Genomic DNA, 20,093 nt, shown 5'->3' on the forward strand with positions numbered 1-20,093 from the left:
CGCAGGCCGTATGGTCTCTGTTGGAACTACTCAGCTCTGCTGCTGTAGTATGAAATCAGCCATAGAGCACGCATTCATGAATGGGAATGGGTGTGTTCTGATAAAACTTTAGTGTGGACACTGAAATCTGAACTTCATATAATTTTCACATGTCATGAAATATTTTTTTTTTTAAATTTCCAACCATTTACAAATGTACTAACCACGTATTGCTCACAGGCCTTATGAAAGAGAGACTGCAGGCCAGATTTGGCTTGTAGATTGCTGCTTGCTGACTCTGGTCTAGACAGAAAATTGGAATCTCCAATCATTCTTCATTCTGAAGGTACTTTGTAAAATTGATTTTCCTTCTCGTCTCATTATGATTCTGAAATCACACGAGTAAAATTGCTAAATGAAAAAACAAACAAACAAACAAGAGGAATCAATCAACCATCACAGCATTCTCAACCAAAACATCCCGGCTGTGAATGAGCTGGCTGTGAGCTCTGCATGACTCACGGACAACAGACCACAAGGCCCCATCTTGCTCAATGCAAGATATATGGCCTGCTGAAGGCTAGCATTCCAGTGATATTTGCAAAATCACCCAGTGTGAACAATGTCCTTGTTTAGTCTTCGCAATCTCATATTATTCACAGGTTGGGCCAGGGGAGGGGGGTGAAGGGGGGCTGGAAAATGTCCCAGTTTCTAAAATCCAGTTGTCCTCTGCCCTCCAACACACATGAATCCATTTCTTATTCTCCAGAAAGGATACGTCTAGTGGGTTTCTTGAAAACACATTAATGTATTGATGAGGTCCTCTTGGCCTTCCAGTACATGCCCTATCTTCCTACAAACTTATTACTATTTAAAACCAATGAGTATTGATAGACTGGGAGTTTGGGATTGACATATACACACTGCTATGTTTAAAACAGAAACCAAAAAGGACCTACTGTATAGCGCAGGGAACTCTGCTCAGTGTTGCATAATAACCTAAACAGGAAAAGAATTTGAAAGATAGATACATGTATATGTATAACTGAATCACGTTGCTGTACACCTGAAACTAATACAACACTGTTAATCAACTATATCCCAATATAAAATAAAAAAATTTTTTAAATAGAAAAAAAATGAAATAAGAAAGGGAAAAAAATAAAGTAAAACCAATGAGTATTTTCACACTCACATGGAAGAGTGAAACACAGACCCAGAAAAAGTGTGTTCTAAACTCGGTTGTGAATGCAGCATATATGTGAAGTGGATGAGCTTGACAGATAAACTACAGGACGCCCAGTTAAATCTGAATTTCAGAAGAACAACAGATCATTTTTTAGTATAAAAGTGTGTCCCCTGCAATAACTGGGCATCCTATAATTTTAGTTGCCAAATGTGATAACGCTAGTAGAGGCTAGAGAAAAAAGGAACTAGGCGGAGTGGTAGGTATTTATTAGGGAAAAGCAAGAATTTGTTATAGGTTTGGGAGGGGCATTCATTATGAAAGAGTTACCCACCAAAGACTGGGAACTGCAGTTTCCTGTTCTGGTTAACCCTCTCACCCCAAGTGGTTTTCAGAATCCTTAAAGTCAGGGTGCAAGGTGGGGCCTTTACATTCCAATGTGTACTGAGTTAAAAAAACAGTGTTTCCTGGGGGAGTCCTGAGGGCTGATGGACTGTTCTGCATCCTGGGTGTGCTGGCAGTTACACAAATCTACACGTTACAAAATTCAGAGATGTGTACATCAAAAAGGTCATTTTGCTCTATATTAATTATTATCATTATTTTTTTAAGGAGTGATTTCAGTTGTTACTTCTTACAGAGAATTTGCGAGTTGATCCAGCATGCTGGATAAGGAACGGATTTAAGTAGCAATCTTGACTCTAACCTGAGACTATGGTTTTTTTATAGGGTCCCCATCCAGAGGGCCCTCGATGGGCTTTTGGCAGGTCCCCCACCAATTTGCCCAACAGACCTAAACATACCTACATCTGACTTAGCTTCAGGCTGAAACACTACTACCCTATCACCTCCACATACTACTGGCTTTAAAATTAAATAAAAATGCTGTGAAAGGCAGAAATGGGAAACTGGGGGCCCGAGGTGGGTGTAGGGAGTGGGGTCAGGGGTGAGGAATGAATCCAGCCCACACACTGTATGAAAATCTCACTGTGTTTGGTTTGGCCCACACAGTGTTTCAATGGTTATGAACATATCAATATCAACAGACTTCCTTCAAAAGCTGGATTTCTAGATGCCTTGAAGAATAGAAGATCTCAGACTTATATTCCCACAAAGTACCCATCAGCTGGAGTTGAATGCTGCCTGCCCTCTGGGGAACCCACCCTCTACGTTCACCACAGTCCCACAAGCTCAGCCACCAGGTCCACCTGACACCTGTGCACAACTGAGATTTTAACGCCCAGTATGAGGCACTCAGCAGGGTGTCTGGCCCATGGGAGGCTCTCAGGAACTGGGAGACCCTTCCTCCCTCCCCCTAAAAGAAAGCTACAGGATCAAGTTACCATCTTTGACTTGCTTTCTGAGCCCTGGGGTGCCCTGTCTCCCTATAGGGGAGAGGTTCTCCTCCTGTTCCCCCCCCCCTCCCCAATGCTAAGCCATTCTGCTTCCAGCTTTTCTCTGTGGACCCAGGCTCAGGGCAGATGGAGAGCTGGAATCCTCCAGAGGCAGTGATATGTCAAGATTGAGAGCGATGATGGCGGAAAGGGGAGAGAGAGGAGGGTAACTGAGCAATTACTTTTTTTTTTTAAATGAATATGTTGAAGTCCTAACTCTTAATTAATTTATTCCTGCTGTGTTGGGTCTTCGTTTCTGTGCGAGGGCTTTCTCTAGTTGTGGCAAGCGGGGGCCACTCTTCATCGCGGTGCGCGGGCCTCTCACTATTGCGGCCTCTCTCATTGCGGAGCACAGACTCCAGATGCGCAGGCTCAGTAGTTGTGGCTCACGGGCCTAGATGCTTCGCAGCACATGGGATCCTCCCAGACCAGGGCTCGAACCCGTGTCCCCTGCATTAGCAGGCAGATTCTCAACCACTGCGCCACCAGGGAAGCCCTGAGCAATTACTTTTACCTTCGCCTCCTCTGTGTTGTCAGGGCCAATGCTTTCTCTTCATCGTGGCCATCATATCCAATGCTGATGGGATGGACATCTGTCATTCTCACTCCCGTGTGAATAAGGATGGGGAGTGATCAGGCTGCCAAAGTCTCATTTCTAGTAGCTGGTACCATTAGAGAGTACATTCTACAGCCAGCCTCCAGGACCTGCCCTGCCTTCCGACCCATCCCCACAGACCTATCCCAGCTGTTGTTAAATATCCTTTGGGTTTTGCTGCAAGTTTTATTTGATGACCAGCACTAAATTCTGAACACGTATGCTCAGACTTCACTGTTCATGAACAAGGCTGCCTATATACCACCTGGAAAAGAAAAATGGGCACTCAGATGATGGGCTCATCACTATCTAGAGTGTGTTTTTGCTTCCTGGATAAGCAGTATTTCTTTTCAAGGCCATTCACATTAGCTTCAAGCTTTCCAGATCTTTTTTTTAAACTGATCATTTTTTTCCCCAGCTTTAAGGTATGATTGACAAATAAAAGTTGTATATGTTTACAGTGTACAACATGATGTTTTGATATGCATTGTGAAATAATTATCACAGTCAAGCTAATTCACATATCCATCACCTCACACAGTTACCATTTTTGTGTGTTTAATGACAACACGTGAGATCTACTCTCTTAGCATATTTCAAGTATATAATACATGATTATTAACCACAGTCACCATGCTGTACATTAGGTTTTCAGAACTTATTCAACTTATAACTGGAAGTTATACCCTTTGATCAACATCGCCCCCTTTCCCCCACTTCTCAGCCTCTAGTACCCATCACTCTCCTCTGTTACTATAAGTTCAATGGTTTTTTTTTAGATTCCACATATAAGTGAGATTATAGGTATTTATCTTTCTGTGTCTGGCTTTTTTCACTTAGCAGAATGCCCTCCAGGGTCCAACCATGTTGTCACAAATGGCAGGACTTCCTTCTTTTTAAAGGCTAAATAATATTCCACTCTGTATGTACCACCTTTTCTTTATCCAATCATTTGTCAATGGACACTTAGGTTGTTTTCATCTCTTGGCTACTGTGAATAGTGATGCTGTAATGAACATGGGAGTGCATCTATCTCTCCAAGATAGTGATTTTATTTCCTTGGGATGTATACCCAGAAGTGGGATTCCTAGATCACATGGCAGTTCTATTTTGAATTTCTTGAGGAACCTCTACACTCTTTTCCACTTTTCAGATCTTATATGTCTCACAGTCCCACTGGGGCAAGGAAATTTTCAAACCATTTCCCAACCCATTAGAGGCAGCAAGTATCATCAACCCAAGCTGACAAGTCAGGCCATAGAAACTCTGTTTAAGATGAACCAGGAGGGACTTCCCTGGCAGTCCAGTGGTTAGGACTCCGTACTTCCAGTGCAGGGGTCACGGGTTTGATCCCTGGTCAGGGAACTAAGATCCCACATGCCGCACGGAACGGCTAAAAATAAATAAATTAATTAATTAATTAAAAAGTAAATAATCTACTACTCACAATAAAGATTATCCTCAACCATATTGTTTAAAAAAAAGAAAAAGAAAAAGATGAACCAGAAGCCCGGGGGGAGCCTCTGGATTGACCCCATGCCTCTCGGCCGAAAGGTACCTCTCCCAGCTTCTCTATCCATCACATAAGGACATGCATCTATCACAGCTGCCCCAATCCTGAAGCCCCATGTGGTACTTACTGGTCTCAAAAATTGTTTGCACTATTACTCAAACTCGGAGAAAGAGGATCCCCTGGCTACCACCAAGGGGTTAAGTTTTCAAGCATATGTTTTTCTCTTAAGAATAACGTTTTTTTAATAACCCTCAAAGTTTTAAGTTTCAGCCCTGAACTAAAAAATAAAGTGAATCCTCAGGTGACTGGTTATAATTTAGAAGGGGGGAAAAAATCCCACCCACCTAGAATAGTAAGTAAATCGGTATAATGTAGCAAAGAACTAAGGGCAGGTTTTACAAATGCCTTGAAGACATTTTGGAGGGCACAGACTGTCAAGAGCCTGGAAGCCCGCAGGGTAATGAAGTAGGCTGCCAGAGGGGATATGATGAGGGGTAAGATGTGTTCTGAGGTCTGGCTCACAGCCTTTGCATCTACAGCTAGGGCTTTCACCTTGGGGCGCATGTGGCTTTTCATTCCCCTTCCATTTTATGCGAGGGGAAGGGACCAGGTTCCCTATTCCTATCTTCTAGCTAAGCTCAGAGGATGCTATAGGAGCATTGATACTAGAGTCAAAGACTAGCCCCGCAATATTTTTAATATAAGTTCAGCATTATGTAAATAGGCTATAGGCTTGTCTCTGTCTGTCTCTCTGTGTATTTAATAATCTCCTTTTGTGGATTCTAATTCAACATGAGACTAATGGAAAAGACTGACATACCCATTAACCAAGGGCATATGTAGCTCCAACATGCTCCCCCACCCCCCCAAACCTCTGCTTCTGCCGGCATTTCCTGCCAGAAATAGGTCTCAGCTGTGCGGTATTCGCCCAAACCCAGCGCTCAAGTGCAAACTTGCCTCTATGAAGCGCCCATGCTGGGTGGCCATCACCCAACAGTCTGTCCGTGTTCTCTTAGGTCTCATCCTGCACAGTGTGGCCTCTGTGCTTTGTGTTTTAGGACAAATAAGAGACTGGGTGAGGCTGAATCCATCTGAATATGAAGGGTTGGTTCAAACAATGGATGCTACAATTAGGATGAGGGAAGCCTGGAGGACATCTTGACAAGAATAAACTCCTCTTTGATATGCCAGTGACAAGCCTGGCTTGTGCACACAGACTGGCTTAGGATAGAATCACTAACCATCATTAAGTAAATGAACCTCACTTGCTTGCTCATCCTGACCTCCTACTAGAGTTGCTCACGTGAGAAGCAGCTGCGTTGAGGATCAGGCCTGAAGGCTGGAGAGGCTGCCACAAGACTTGATTAGCTGATCTGCTCTGGGACTTCTCCATCTATAGCACCATGATATGTAGCATGTATATTTCTCAAAGGGGCTCCCACTGTACTGCTGGGTATCTGCTCTGTTGCATGACTTCTTGTCTCACTGAGGTGCCCCCTAAGGCCTCCCCAACTGAATTTTATAGCCCTTGGTTTTGATCAGCCAATCCCAATCCCAAGCATACCCTTGAAACAGGTGTCTTCAATTTTACTTTATTTAACTAGATTAAGACAAGTACCCAAGACAAACAAGATCTCCTCTGGATTAGTCACTTGATGTAAGAGGAACACAACTATACCACTTTCCAACTGAGCTAGGTTCAGGCTCTCACTAATTAAGACTTGAATTTGGTCTTTCATTCCATTTCACCTCTTTAAAATAGACACACTTCACAAACTCCTGGGCATGTCACAGTGGGCGTGTGCCACTTATGAAGACCCAGACCATCCTCTCCCTTTGCTGCTGGTCTTCTACCACATCCCCACGGGGTTTTCCACGTGTATTCCCCAGAACAGCAGCTGCAGCTGGGAAGAACAAACCCTGGGAACCTGTTAGAAATGCAAATTCTCAGGCTCCACCCCAGATCTACTAAATCAAACACTCTGGGAGTGGGACCCAGCAATCTGTGTGTTTAAGGAGCCCTCCAGGGCATGATCCTAATGCACTGAAGTTTGAGAATCACAGTTCTACACCACTTCTGGCCCAAAGTCTACGCCCAATAGCAGTTGCTGCCATTATTAGTAGCCCTGAGCCCAGCTCCATCTCCCCACATTGTCTACTTGAGGCTGACAACAAATTAAAACTCAAACACCTGGGTAACACGTGCTGGCTCAATGTGCCTACCTTGCTCTTAAAGGTGCTTCTAGGATAACAGGAATTTCCCACATCAAGCTGCTGTCTTCTAAATTTCTCTGTTAATTTTGAGATAGCAATCTCCTACCTAGATGTGAACTTTGAGTTACAATAATGTCAGTGGTTGCAAGGAGCTCATTTAATATAAAAAAGTATGGGGGGGGGGGGACTTCCCTGGTGGCGCAGTGGTTGAGAATCCGCCTGCCAGTGCAGAGGACATGGGTTCGAGCCCTGGTCTGGGAAGATCACACATACCATGGAGCAACTAGGCCGGTGCACCAAAACTACTGAGTCTGCACTCTAGAGCCCGTGAGCCACAACTACTGAAGCCCACATGCCTAGAGCCCGTGCTCCACCATGACAGAAGCCACCACAATAAGAAGCCTGCGCACTGCACCGAAGACCCTATGCAGCCAAAAATAAAGAAATAAAAAATATAGGAGGGCTTCCCTGGTGGCACAGTGGTTGAGAATCCGCCTGCCGATGCAGCAGACACAGGTTCGTACACCGGTCCGGGAAGACCCCACATGCCGCAGAGTGGCTAGGCCCGTGAGCCATGGCTGCCGAGCCTGCACGTCCAGAGCCTGTGCTCCGCAACGGGAGAGGCCACAACAGTGAGAGGCCCGTGTACCGCAAAAAAACAAAAAAAGGAAATATGCACTATTTTTCCAATGATCCAAACATTTGTACACCAAACTCATAAAGCCCTATTGAAAATGCACCTGATTTTGTAACATTTTGAAAGATCTCAGGGGAGCTGGTACTACCACTTCACAGCATCCTTATGAAATCCACACAAGTCCACGCATAAGGAAAGCACATGGTAATGTTCAAAGCTCTACCTACATGTGGAGGTCAAGAAAGGTCAACCCGTTGGCCAAAAGGAATTTTGTTGTGCCCACGAATTTTTTAAAAGCTTTTAAGCTACTTGATGCTATTCTTTTTGAAACGGGAGATCTCACATTTTAAAAAGGAAGATTTCTGGCTTCTCTTGAGAATCAGTTGATGTGACAACATAGGACCCACGTTCTCACCTGGTATAAATTAACTGTACCTTCACTGAGAAGTGATATCTGCTCTCCAGGTCCTTAACGATTTCCCACTCAATCCGTGTCAATCATTTATGTTACAGGCTGGCTCTCGGGTCCTTTTGGGTTTGCAACTCCTGTCGACCATAAACAATCCTTTCCATTGTTATTATTAGTATCCTCCTGCACTGCAAACTCTCAGGTGTTACTATACTCATGAAATTTCCCAGTTTGGCAATTCACCAGTTGAGGTGAAAAGAATGCATCTTTCACCGAATTCATCTTTCACCCTTTGCGTCCATTTTCTCCATAAAGATGCATGTGTTATGATTTGTTGATTCACTTACTATAAACAGAAAACTTTTGTTGACTGTTTTCTGTACCCCTGCTCTGAGTATTTCCCACAAAATATCTCAAATAACCTTCACAACAATTTCATGAGGTGGGTATTATAATTATCTCCAACTTACAGATGAGAAAACCGAGGGCCAGCAAGGTCTCACAGATACTAATAGAAAAGCTGGGCTGTGAGCCAAGGCTTTCGTACACCTGAATCCACGCTTGTTACTCACCAGACTGTGAGGTACTGACAGCCCTGGGGACCACCGTCTCTGTGCACCGATGCCATTTGTTGCCTCAGTCAACATCACACTACATGATGATCAACTCTCACTGCCAAGGAAGTTGATCAACATCCCCCAAAACGATCAGTGACGAAACGTGGGTAGTTCAAAGGACCAATAGCAGTGGTCCACAAAGCACTGGGTAACCCCAAAGAAATGCAGAGAAGCCTTCACTGAGCCCTGTTTTTCTTCTAAATATTAACAAATCATAACCCACAAGCCCCCCTGCTTGGCTTTTTAAATGATGACTGCTCTATTTCACAGGGGACTTGCCAGAGCAGCTACTCTTTGTCCCAAGAGGCTAAAGCCTGATATACTCAGAGGTACAAATAAATGGTCAGACAGGTGTATGGCCCTTGGGCATATCTGTGTTAAGGCCTGCCTTGTCACTCCCAGACCTGGCAATGACACTGAATGGGCCCTCAGTGGCTGAGCGGCCCTGCAGAGTCAGCTGGGGCAAACTCTTCCTTGGCACCAATGTCCTGAGCAAACCATTTTTTAAGCCTCAACTTGAACTTTTAGAAGCAGGGTACCATTTATGTAGAAGAAGATAACAAATGACTGGGATCTTCAATTCTCCAGCCCTTTACCAGCTGCCTGCCAATGACAGAGGTTCATGTACAGGGAGGGTCCCCCCAAGAATCACAGTTTTTGTTACTACAGGTCTTGGGCTTGGGTCTCTAGAACCCCTGAGGGATCCCTGACCTGGGAAGCTGGGCTGGATCACACGCAGATGGCAGCCAGGACTTTTGCCCAAGCCATGCAGGCCAACCGAAGCGGCCTGAATCAGCGCGGGCTGACTGGCCTCCTTAGCCTTTGGTCCCCACTGCAACCCTGGCACTCAAGGTCTTACTGCTCAGAGGCAAGAAGAACACTGAGAGATGAAGCCAAGGAAATGCCAAGAGTGTTTTTTTGTGGGTAAAAGGCAGAACCAGCCTAAGCCACCCACCTACATCTGGGCCTTCTCAGGACAGAGAATGGGGTCAGGTGGGAGCCACAGGCCACTATCTGTACCCTCTGGGGGAGAATTTTAAGAGGGAGAGGGGTCCAAAGTGAAATTCCCCAAAAGGCAGATTCCACAGAGTCATGGCTAGGCCCACATACCCCCAAGCTCACCCCTCTCCCCACCGCGAGCTCAGAAGGATCCTAGGGGCAGCTCCAGCCCCTAGCACAGCACCCCTCCAAGGCTAGACGCGCCACTAACACGAGGAATCAGGAGCCAGGAGAGAGATAACAACTTTTCCACACCTCACTGTGTGAGCCCAGATGCCTCTGTATACTCGACTGTAAAGTGGAGACAATGAGACCTGCCCAGCGCAGTTCAGAATTAAGGTATCACGTGCAGGTTTTTGTAAAGTGCTGTACAAATGCCAAAGATCGTTTTTATTATTCGACAGAGTCTGAGTTCTCATTAAGTGACAACATTCCCTAAAGAGCCAGTGTAGGTTGGATTGGCACCTCATATCTCAGTAAATATGGACACACTTACATGTGTCCGTATTTTCTATGTCTCTGAGGGCTTTTGCCCACAATGACCACTGAAACGTTCAGTTATCTTCACCAGGGCCCAAGGAAGACTCTCTTCCTCTCGGATGTGCAGACATAACAACATCCTCCCCTCAAACTGGTTTCTATTGAGACACAGTGGTTTGTTCTCCAAGGGAATGTTACTCACTCGGTTAGAACTCCCATTGGGTATTTCCATGCACTGAAACCCAGCTTGGAAGACTCTCAAAAGGATGTGGCCTCCTGGTTTGTCTCAGCCTTTCCTGATGCTACTGAATCAGTCTGCTTCTGCCTCATCCGCTCACACAGAGGCTGCCGAACCACCCATTGAGCTCGTGGGAAGAGTACGAGATGCTGCCACCGTCTTGTGGGGAGCCAATCCTGGCAGTGGTCAATAAAGGGGCTCCAGTGCCCTCCAGTGTGGGTTCTGATTCTGGCCTTGACACTTTCTGTTAAAGTCGGGCTCTTTAAAACGTGGACAATATAGACGTTCCTCCCCCATCAGCTTATTAGGATTAAATGGCATCATCTGTGTTCAAATGCACTCGCGTCTCCTTGCTGAGTTGGTGCCTTTGGCTACTGACTTAACTTCTTCATGTGTTTCGCTTTCCCTTTCTTATACTAACTATTTCAAATCAATAATAAACTAACAACAAGCAAGTGAATAAACACCTTCTGCTCATTGGGAAGTTACTGTGTTATTTTACATTTTTTTTTCAACCTTCAAGACTTGCTCAAACATCTCCTCTCTTGGAAAGTGCTCTATAACTCCTCCAGGTCAGCTTACCTGCTACAGGTGTGTGCTCATTTGCATAAGTATTCCTGCTACTGAATAGTAATTGTTTATGTTAGACTATTAACAACTTAAGATTTTTTTTTTAAAGAACACACGTCACAAGAGCCCTGCTGAATAGAAAATGGTCAATAAATGGCAACTGTATTATTATTCCCTGAATGATTACCCGCATTCATTGTGCTATAGAGGCATCTTGCTGTCTTCTAAAATTACAACTTTGGGAGAGTCCCTACGGATGGAGGGAGCACCTGGGGGTAGAGACACTTGTCAAGATGGATTTGCTCCTCTTTTGGCAGGAAGTAGGCTGAGATTCATCTTTTCTCATTGATTAGTCTCTGGACACAACTGGAAGATTCAATTAAAGCACTATAGTTTCTGAGTATTTAACTCCCTTGGGGGGAAAAAAAATCCCACAGATGATCATGTGGCTAGTAGGTCATAGGACATCTGTCCCTTTTAGAACTTAAGTGTGCGAAGGGTAAGGTCTTCCCTCTGATGGCTGAAACGTGGGGACACTGACTTTTTGGTATTGCCAGTCCCTTCCGAGAGGCAATACTTTGTAAATACCTACTGCATGACTGGATGGATGGATCCTCCAGTCACATCTCTGCACCTGGTCTGAGGAGCTAGCGAAATTGACACTGGGCTGAGCTCTGGCCTTCAGTCGAGTAAAGGAAAGGATAAAGAAGGCTATTTAGACTCTTTCTGTTTCAGAGATGTTGCCTCTCACCCTCACAGGACAAGGCAGCAGTGTAGACAGGAATTGGGGGCCCTAGCTCAAGACCATCTACTGGCCCCTGCATGCCAGTCCTTCACCTGCACCATATCTAAACCTTACAGCCAGTCCCTGAGGTAGAACTCAGGAGCCCCCTTTACAGATGAAGGAACCAAGGTCCGGACTAAAGAGTACCCAAGAGTCTACAGATTAGAATCTCCAGCTATCTGCTCTTCCTCTTGGAGAGGAGCCAAGTTGGTGAAGAGATAAAGAATCATTCTCTTCCTCCTGGGGGGAAGCGGGGTGGCGGGGGGATGAACTGGGAGATTGGGATTGACATATATACACTACTATGTATAAAATAGATAACCAATAACAAAAAACAAACAAACAAAAGAATCATTCTCCTCCTCCTTCACATCTCCAGAGAGATTTCAGGAGGGCTAGGCTCTGGCGGCAGCCTCGTGAGCTCCTGAGGGTCCCCTGAGAACCCCAGGAAGGCGGCAGAAAGAGGCAAGTTGGCAAAATTTGGAGAGTATGCATTAGACCAAAGCACGGCACAGAACTATTTACTGATGTGGTCACAAGCCCCTCCACCCCATCTCAATTCTCTGTCTCTTTCTCTGTCTGTCTGTCTGTCTCTCTCTCTCTCTCAAACACACACCGTTAATTCGATGTTAGAAAGTCTGCACTAACAACAACAGATATATTCATTGAGGCCGAATCATTCATGAGAATCATCAACACCTTCCCAGGTACAGGACAAACTCAATTCCGCAACTGAACAGGCATGAGAATTCCAGCAGACTGGCTAGATCTTTCTTGAAAGTCCATTTAGCCTCTGCTGGGATTACCCAGCCCCATTCGGAAAAGGGTGGCCCAAGTGTAAGCTGCTACTGGCTCCCCGTTCAGAAAGCAAGTCCTTTCATGAGGCTCAGCTGTTCCTCAGGCATCCAGTAAAGCTGGTCATGCAAAGGCAGAGAATGTGACAACTGTTGGAAACCTTCGGTGGCCTCCGATGGGAGCAACTGAACCTTCTCCGGAGCAGCCACTTCATGGACAGTTAAAGCAGCCTATTATTCTGTTTATATAAAGCACCCACCAGCGACATGGCACCAAGAACGGAATATCTCCATTCTTAGCAAGTTCATGACATACTGGCCACACTGCTGGGCCACCAACTCTAGAAACCGTAAACAACCTCACTAACCATCAAAATACACATACTCAGAGGGAAAGGGAAAGAAAAAAAAAAAGCCTTCCTGAGTTCTGAGGACCAAGTTCAAAGATTGTCCAATAGGCAAAAAAGCCATAGCATTCAACAGTGCCAACAGTCTCTCTCGCTTCAGCTGTAAAGTCTCCAAGACATTTTAAGATTTGAAGACTTTGATAGAGAGGATCTCAGAGCCACAGAGACCACATCAAACGCTTCTTTAAAAAAGAAGAGTCTGTATGCATTTCCCAGTGAAGGATCCGTCCAAAGGGTTTTAAAAACACTTTAATATACTTTGCTTCCAAAACATTACACACCATTTCTCCAACAAATTTACATGTGTTTCCAGGGAACTCCCGGACCCAAAAGAAAAAAAAAAAGTACTTAGGTAAAAGAATGTCTGGCGATTCTTTTATGCCAATATGTTAAGAGACCTCTTTTAATTGCTATTATTTCATATAGCAGCAGCAATCATTCCCTCATCTGAAAAGGAAATATATAATCCAGCTGCGGTGGCTCCAGTAAAAATACCACATCTGTGGATCACTGGCAGCACTGTGGCAGGATTGCTCAAATTTAGGCAGCTTTCGAGCTCTTTTATACCCAAGATGCACATGGGTACACTTTTCTGAGAGTGCACATAAACTTTGCCAAAACTGGTTGCTCCTTTGTATGCTGAAAATAGGTTTTCAGATGATCCACACCTAGAAGAAGGAGGCTCTCTTGGAATATTATTTCCAGGACCCAGTTGTTCTAAGAAGTCCCCAGCCCACCCGCCCCCCCCCCACCCACCCAGGGTGATGGTTTGCGCCAGTGCCCTTGTCAATATCAAACAGAACAGGGAAAATGAACACTCCCGCTTTCAGGGAGGAGGTTCTACCGCGTGGCTGGCAGTGGAGCTGATTGCTGGTTTTCCACTTAGCACACCAACAGCTTCCGCAGAGTGGATGGCAGCCACCGTTCTGGTGACCGTTCCCGCCATTCTCCAGTGTCTGAAGTCAGAGTATTACTGAGCACTGGGTGGTAATATTCCAGGAATCGCCCCCCCACCCCCACCCCTCATGCTCCTGTTTAGTCTTTCCCCAAAGCCCAGTAGCAAGCATCTTATTTCTAAGCCAATCTTCCACATTCAAATCCCCAGCCCAAAGCGCGCCCTGGGGCTTTCCATCTACAGACCATAAAGGAAAAAGCAGCGTAGCTGAGCCTTGACAGACTTTTATCCCCAAAACACATGTCCTGCGGCTACTGTGCTGGAATGTCGATGGCCCCGAAGCACTCGGGGTCCTCTTCCATCCCAGACAATAGAGCAAGAAAATAAAATGAAAGTGGACTTACTGCTATGGCTTGCAGCCTTTCCTTGTGCAATTCCGCCTCTGCCATCCTGGAGAAGGGCACACAGGGAGGGAAGGAAGAAAGAAAAACAAAACACACGCTGTAGTCACCTAAGGAAACGATGGACACCCCGGGGGGACTTTGCTAGAAACCCAGGGACAGCCGAGGGGCGTCCGGGGATCCGCTTCGGAGGTGGCGGGCAGAGCTGTGTGCGCGGCTGGCTCGCCCGGCTCAGCCTCTGGCCCCCGCCCGCCCGGCCGCCTGGCTGCGCCCCAGCGCCGCCGCTCCCTGCATCTCCCCGCCGCCGGCCGCGCCAGTCGGGGACGTGGGCCACTGGCAGCAGCCGGGAGGGCGCGCTCGCCCAGCGCTCGTCCTCCGCCCTGACGTCTCCGCGCCTCGCTCCGCCCCTGGGGTGTGGGGGAACCCGCGGCCGCAGCCCCGGGCTGCTCTAAGCGGGCGGGAGACACCGGGGCTGCAGCCGCGGGGAGTGGGGAGGCCCCCAAGGCGCGGCCGGGCAGCGCGCGGGCGGGCTGGCACCCGGGGCGCACCGGGAGCCGCTAGGGCGCACGGTTGGTGCGCCCAGGTGGACACGTGCTCACTGGGGACGTGCAGACGCCAGCCCAGGGGCCTCTGGCAGAAAGCGGTGCCCCAGCACGTCCTGCCTGCCAAACGCTTCGACTCCACGTGGGGACATTTCCAACTGCCTCATCCACATGCCTTCAATGGCAGGCTCCTCAGCGGTCAAGTTGGCCAAGGGCAGGGTGTAGCTCAGCACAGGCCATCCCTCTGCTCTGTGAGGCCAAATGTGGGTTAGAAAGACAACCGAGAGTTTGTAGTTATAGGTGCTCGGCTAGGATGGGCTTGATCACTTATTAGCTGTGAAGCCTCGGGCAAGTCACTTAACCACTCTGAACCTCAGTTTCCTCATCTAAAAAATGGAGTGTCTGTCAGTGCCGAATGAGATAAAGTATGCGTACAAAGGTGCTTTGTAAAGGGCAATCTGTTCTGAACATTATCCTGTGACATTCTGGGCTGAAACTCAGAATCTTTACTTCTGTACTCAGTCTCTGAAAGGAAAAGTAGGATCTGGTCACCAAAACACTTCACCTCTTCTTTACTGAAACAGGCGGCAGTTCTAAAGTTCATCTTTTATGCCAGGGCCTGGGCTGGAAATGAGAGATAGATAAGATAAGATCCAGTCCAAAAGGAAACAAAAAGCTAAAAACAAAATACGTCTTCACCTCCAGGAGGGGGCTGCTAGAATTCCCAACATTCATAAGCAAACTTTCCTCCATAAAATGAAATAAACATGGGGGAAAAAACCAATGTGACCTCTTTAGATCCTTGATGACTCTATAAATGCAAAACTTAAGAAGGCATTTTGAAAGGTAGGCACATCAAATTTCTCCAAATCACCTCTTTCCTGGGCAAATTCTTGCAATTTCTACTAAATCACCTTCTCAACATTCAGAGAGGTTTCACCTGTCACTTGAAGAGAAATTACTACTCTGCCCAAAGACTGAAGCAGTCACCAAAACAGTTTCACTGATTGATTGTTTTCTCTTTCTTTTCATAACAGGCGTAGGTGGAGCTGTTTGTGTCGTAAATCCAAGGCAACACCAGATTTGACATCCCCCTCCAGTATATCCAGAACTTCTGCTTTCTGGCTAAGACCCATCACTTTCTTCAAATGCTTCATTTTCTCTTCACTTGCAGTGCCAGCTCCAGAGGACAAGTTTTTTGAGGGGTGTTAGCTCACAAATAAACAAAGCTTTTAGTACTTCGGCAGAGTGACTGCGTACCCAACAAGAGTAGAGAGTACAAGATGAGCGAAGTGAGACCAGAGAGGTGGAAAGCCTCAGCCAGAGTCATGGAGCTAGGATTTCAACTTAGATCAGACCCTCCAGAGCTCATGTTTATAACCACCAGGCACCAGGCTCGGCCAGTAATATGAAGGTGGGGCAGCCCCCGGTGATGAATAAGTGGTCCTTTCCCCTCCAGTTACACAGATATTAAAAAGGAATTAGAAGAGCACAGCAATGTGAATGCACTTAGTGTCACTGAACTGCATACTTAAAAGTGGTTAAAATGGTAAATTTTATGTTATGTATATTTTACTATGCTAAATTTTTAAAAGGCATGATGGAAGGTGAGATGGAGTGGAAGACAGGCTTAGGCATCTTTTGGAAGTGACCAGTTGGAAAGCTTTGAATCTCAAGATAGAAGAATCACGATCGGGGACACATACCTGGGTGTCATCTACATTGTGGTTATAGCTAAAGAAAGAATGGCCAGGGTAAGAAAACAGAACGAGAAGAGGAGAAAGCCCAGGAAAGGAGGCTGAGGAAGTATCATCTGAAGATTAGAAGGAAAAATCAAGAGGGATGTTTCTACGAAAAGCCACAACAGGAGGAAAGGGTTTTTCAACAGAGTCAGGTGGTTTGGGGAGGTCAAGAAAGATGCAGACTAAGAGGCTTGGGCAGCCAGGAAGCCGTGGGTGACATTGAGAGAGCTGTGTGTGTGTGTGTGTGTGGGTGTGTGTGTGGGTGAGCCTGTAAGCAATTACAGCGACTTGAATGAGTGAGAGGTGGGGAAGGAACATCCTTGAGTACAAACCACTCCTTTCAGATGTTTGGATGTGAAAGATGAAGGTGGTGGGGGGAACAGGAAGGTGGTCTATGGGAAGCAGAGTCAAGTTGAAGGGTTGTTAGATCAGGTGAGACTTGAATGTTTCAGGGCCAAAGGGAATTAGGCATCAGGGAAGTGAGAACAAAGACACAGTCCAAAGGGAAGGTAAGTATTAGGTCTCAGATTAGACCAGAGGGCATCCAGATGAGCACTAGTGGCCAAGGTAGGCTTGGAAAGATGGGGAAATGAAGTAGGACAGAAGATGGAATGGGTAAAGATGAAGTCATTTTATTTGAAAGAGAGAGAAGTTGAGGGAGCGTATATTGGAAGCCTAGTTTTCCCAGCTGACGGAAGGGCCATTGGTTGGGACTGATGGGGTGTGGGAGGGGACTTCAGAAAAATAGAAATGGTTTGTAAAGAAACTGTGAGAAATGGGAACAATTAAGACACGTTTCCCAGTCAGTAGTATGCATCAGAATCTCCTGGGTCACATTTGTCTGAATACATGTACAAAATTAAATATCTATGGGGTGAGGTAAGAGTTAGGGATGGATTTAGAACCATCGTACTAACTGGGCTTACTAGGAGTAGACAGAAGACTTATGACCAATTTACTTCCTCAGTGGCTTTTAACCGCCTGAGACCCATGATATACAGGGCTCCTGTTTACTCCGTGTTGAGGACTGTCAAAGCAGGGATGGCCAAAAGTCAAAGGATAGAAGAAATTCAGAATGCTGGACCCTGGGGATTTGTCCAGGGGGAAATGTAGCAGAATCTTCACATTTTTTTTTTTTTTTTCTGGCTGCCCCATTTGTGCAGCCCTTTCTGTCTTTAGGGAATTCCCATATTACGAGCCATTGTGAGATTCAGAGCTACTTCCCATCATGCAAGCCGGGAAATGCCAGACATTTGTTTCCCAGGTCCTCAGAAGCTATGACATGGCATGCAATCTGGGCTTAGTTAGCCATGTACATTGGCCAAGGACCTTGAAGACATAGCATTAGAGAACTCTTTCAGGCTGGTTGCTCATCTTTGGTCCTGCCCATTGCTCAGGCCTCCTTCTCCAGCCTTCCCAGCTATTCTGCCAGCTACGTAATACACTTTCGATTCATGCCTTCTCTGCTCCTAGCAACTAGAATCAGTTTCTGCTGCTTGTGACTAAGAACCCTAAGTGAAACAGGAAGGCACGTGAAGAGCAGAGAGAAAACATTTTCTCCTCTTCCAATACTTCTCCCCTCAAAACTCTAAATTTTAGCATTTTGAAATCATCTAACCCATTAAAAACACAGACACTTATAACCCAAATTATGCCATTTCTTTCATAAACTTTTATTGTACAGCTATTCTATACTAGACATTAGGTTATGGCCTGGTATTACAAAGAATTCATAGTCTAGTGTTAATATGGGTGACTCTTTGCCCTCCACACATTTGAAATCTCAAAAGATCTAGTACAATGGGTGCATCATGTGTGTAACAAATCACTAGTTCTTGCTGGGACAGTAAACCGTGTTGCATAAGCATTACCCGTATTGTCTAATGGTTTTTCTGATAGATGCTGTATTGCACAGCATTCTATTGAGAGAATACAGAATGCTAGATTTGCGAAATAGATGTTTTGGTAATAAAAACTGCAGAATCTATTTTAGGGTGTGAGTCCTTTGAGAACCACAGATGATCACAGCCTACTCCCCTGTGGGGAAAACGGGAGCTCTGTAAACTGAGAGGGAAATGACTTGCCAAGACCCATTGAGTGAGTAAAAGTTAAAGTCTTGCTGAACAGAACCTAAGAGTGTGAAACTTCAGAGTAACCTGAAGCTTTCCATTAACAAAACTAATTTTAAAAGAATGCCAGGTCCTCCAAAATGTTTGTATTTGCATCAGCTCTCTTTTGCCTAGGATCTTTTAAAATACACGGTCATTAGAAACATATGTGATGCCTGCACAGGATCAAAAGGAGGGGAACAGTGCTTGGAGCCCTTTTGGCTCCCGTGGTTGTGAACAATTTGGGAAAGTTGATGGGATTTCAAGTATGTGATGTTTTTTTCAATGGGATTCATATGATAGATCCATAGAGAGAGTCCCCATGGTGCAAGAGAGTGAAAGAAGTTAGAAAACAGGGTGCCAGTGTGGGAAATAAACTAGGCTGGATGTCACTTACGGTACAGATTGACTAAGCTCTCTACATAGAAGATTCAAAAAGAGCAACTAGAAATCCATCTAAAAATGAATGGTAGAATTTCTATCTGATGGCCTCATTTTCTCTTGGCTAGCCTTGGCAATGTCAGTTGATCAACACTGTGAATTGCTGGAAGAAACCAGGGGCTATAAGGAGAGCATACAGGAATTGGATCTGGATGGTTAGGGGTCATTCTACATTCACCTTGCTGGGATATTCAGATGTTGATAAAAATTTTGAAAAGTGGGTCTAGGAGGTGGGAGGTGGGCATGGCACAGAGAAAAGGCATGAAGCTGTAAAGACAAGTTAGAATCCCAGCCCTCAGACTCACCAACTGCACAAACTTGAATTCCTTTAGCTCAATTTCCTCATCCTTAATGGGGGATAACAACTCTAACCTCATAAGGATATTGCAAGAAATCAAGATAGCAGATGGAAAATGCTTGACAGTGACCATAGTAGGGGCTCCAAAAATGGCAGGTCCTGATTATACAACCCAACTACTTCTTCATTAAAACTGTCATAGACCAAATCAAGTGAGTGACTTGATTGTATCTATCCTTTTATGTATGCTTTTTTTTTTTTTTGCAATGTAGGCTTTTTCTTTTAAGAAAAGGGGTGAACTATCAATATTCTTTAAGTTTTCCACATTAGTAGGTACTTCTCTTTTTTCATCTTTTAAAAGGGAGGATTCTGCCCTGTGTCATTTATTGTCTAGAAATTTCATTACCAGGCTGCCCCTTGAATGATTCATAGACACCTACAGCCTTATCTTTTGGAGTAAGTCAATTTAATGCTTATAAATAAGAAGGAATGAGAAGGGAATGCTTAAGAGGACATAGATTAAGTCCTAGGAAAAGATGGAAAGAAAAGCTTAATTGTGGAGTGTTTTGGAAGAGAGCTACATGCCCACATATTAAAGGTGCTCCTTGGTGGAGTGGATTCAAGGTTTGGGTGTGAATTAGCTACAAAGTGGAAAAGTCTTTGGGAAGGCCAGTCTGGTTATCTGATGCTGGTAGACACAATCAGGTCACTGGCTTCCCAGAGAGCTTAGGGGCCAGTCTAGCTTGCCTTAGTACAATGACCATGAAGTGCCTGGTCAGCTTGGAATCCCTTTTTGCAGTGGGGCCATCAACACTTTCATTGTTAGCCATGATTCAATCATGCCGTACAC

General features: G+C 45.5%; 1 protein-coding gene across 15 annotated transcripts in view; it reads right to left on the reverse strand.

Moving 5' to 3' along the window:
• Positions 1–20,093, reverse strand: part of PALM2AKAP2 (PALM2 and AKAP2 fusion) — a 607,743-nt gene that overhangs the window by 341,250 nt on the left and 246,400 nt on the right. For all 15 annotated transcript variants that reach the window (XM_027105241.1, XM_027105248.1, XM_027105256.1 and 12 more), the window contains one exon: positions 14,116–14,161. In XM_027105241.1, coding sequence (XP_026961042.1) covers positions 14,116–14,161 — 46 coding nt within the window. The remainder of the gene's footprint in view (positions 1–14,115; positions 14,162–20,093) is intronic.

This window comes from Aethalodelphis obliquidens, unplaced genomic scaffold (assembly GCF_003676395.1).
Source record: "Aethalodelphis obliquidens isolate GAN/ISIS:26980383/991018 unplaced genomic scaffold, ASM367639v1 scaffold7, whole genome shotgun sequence".
Lineage (NCBI taxonomy): Eukaryota > Metazoa > Chordata > Mammalia > Artiodactyla > Delphinidae > Aethalodelphis > Aethalodelphis obliquidens.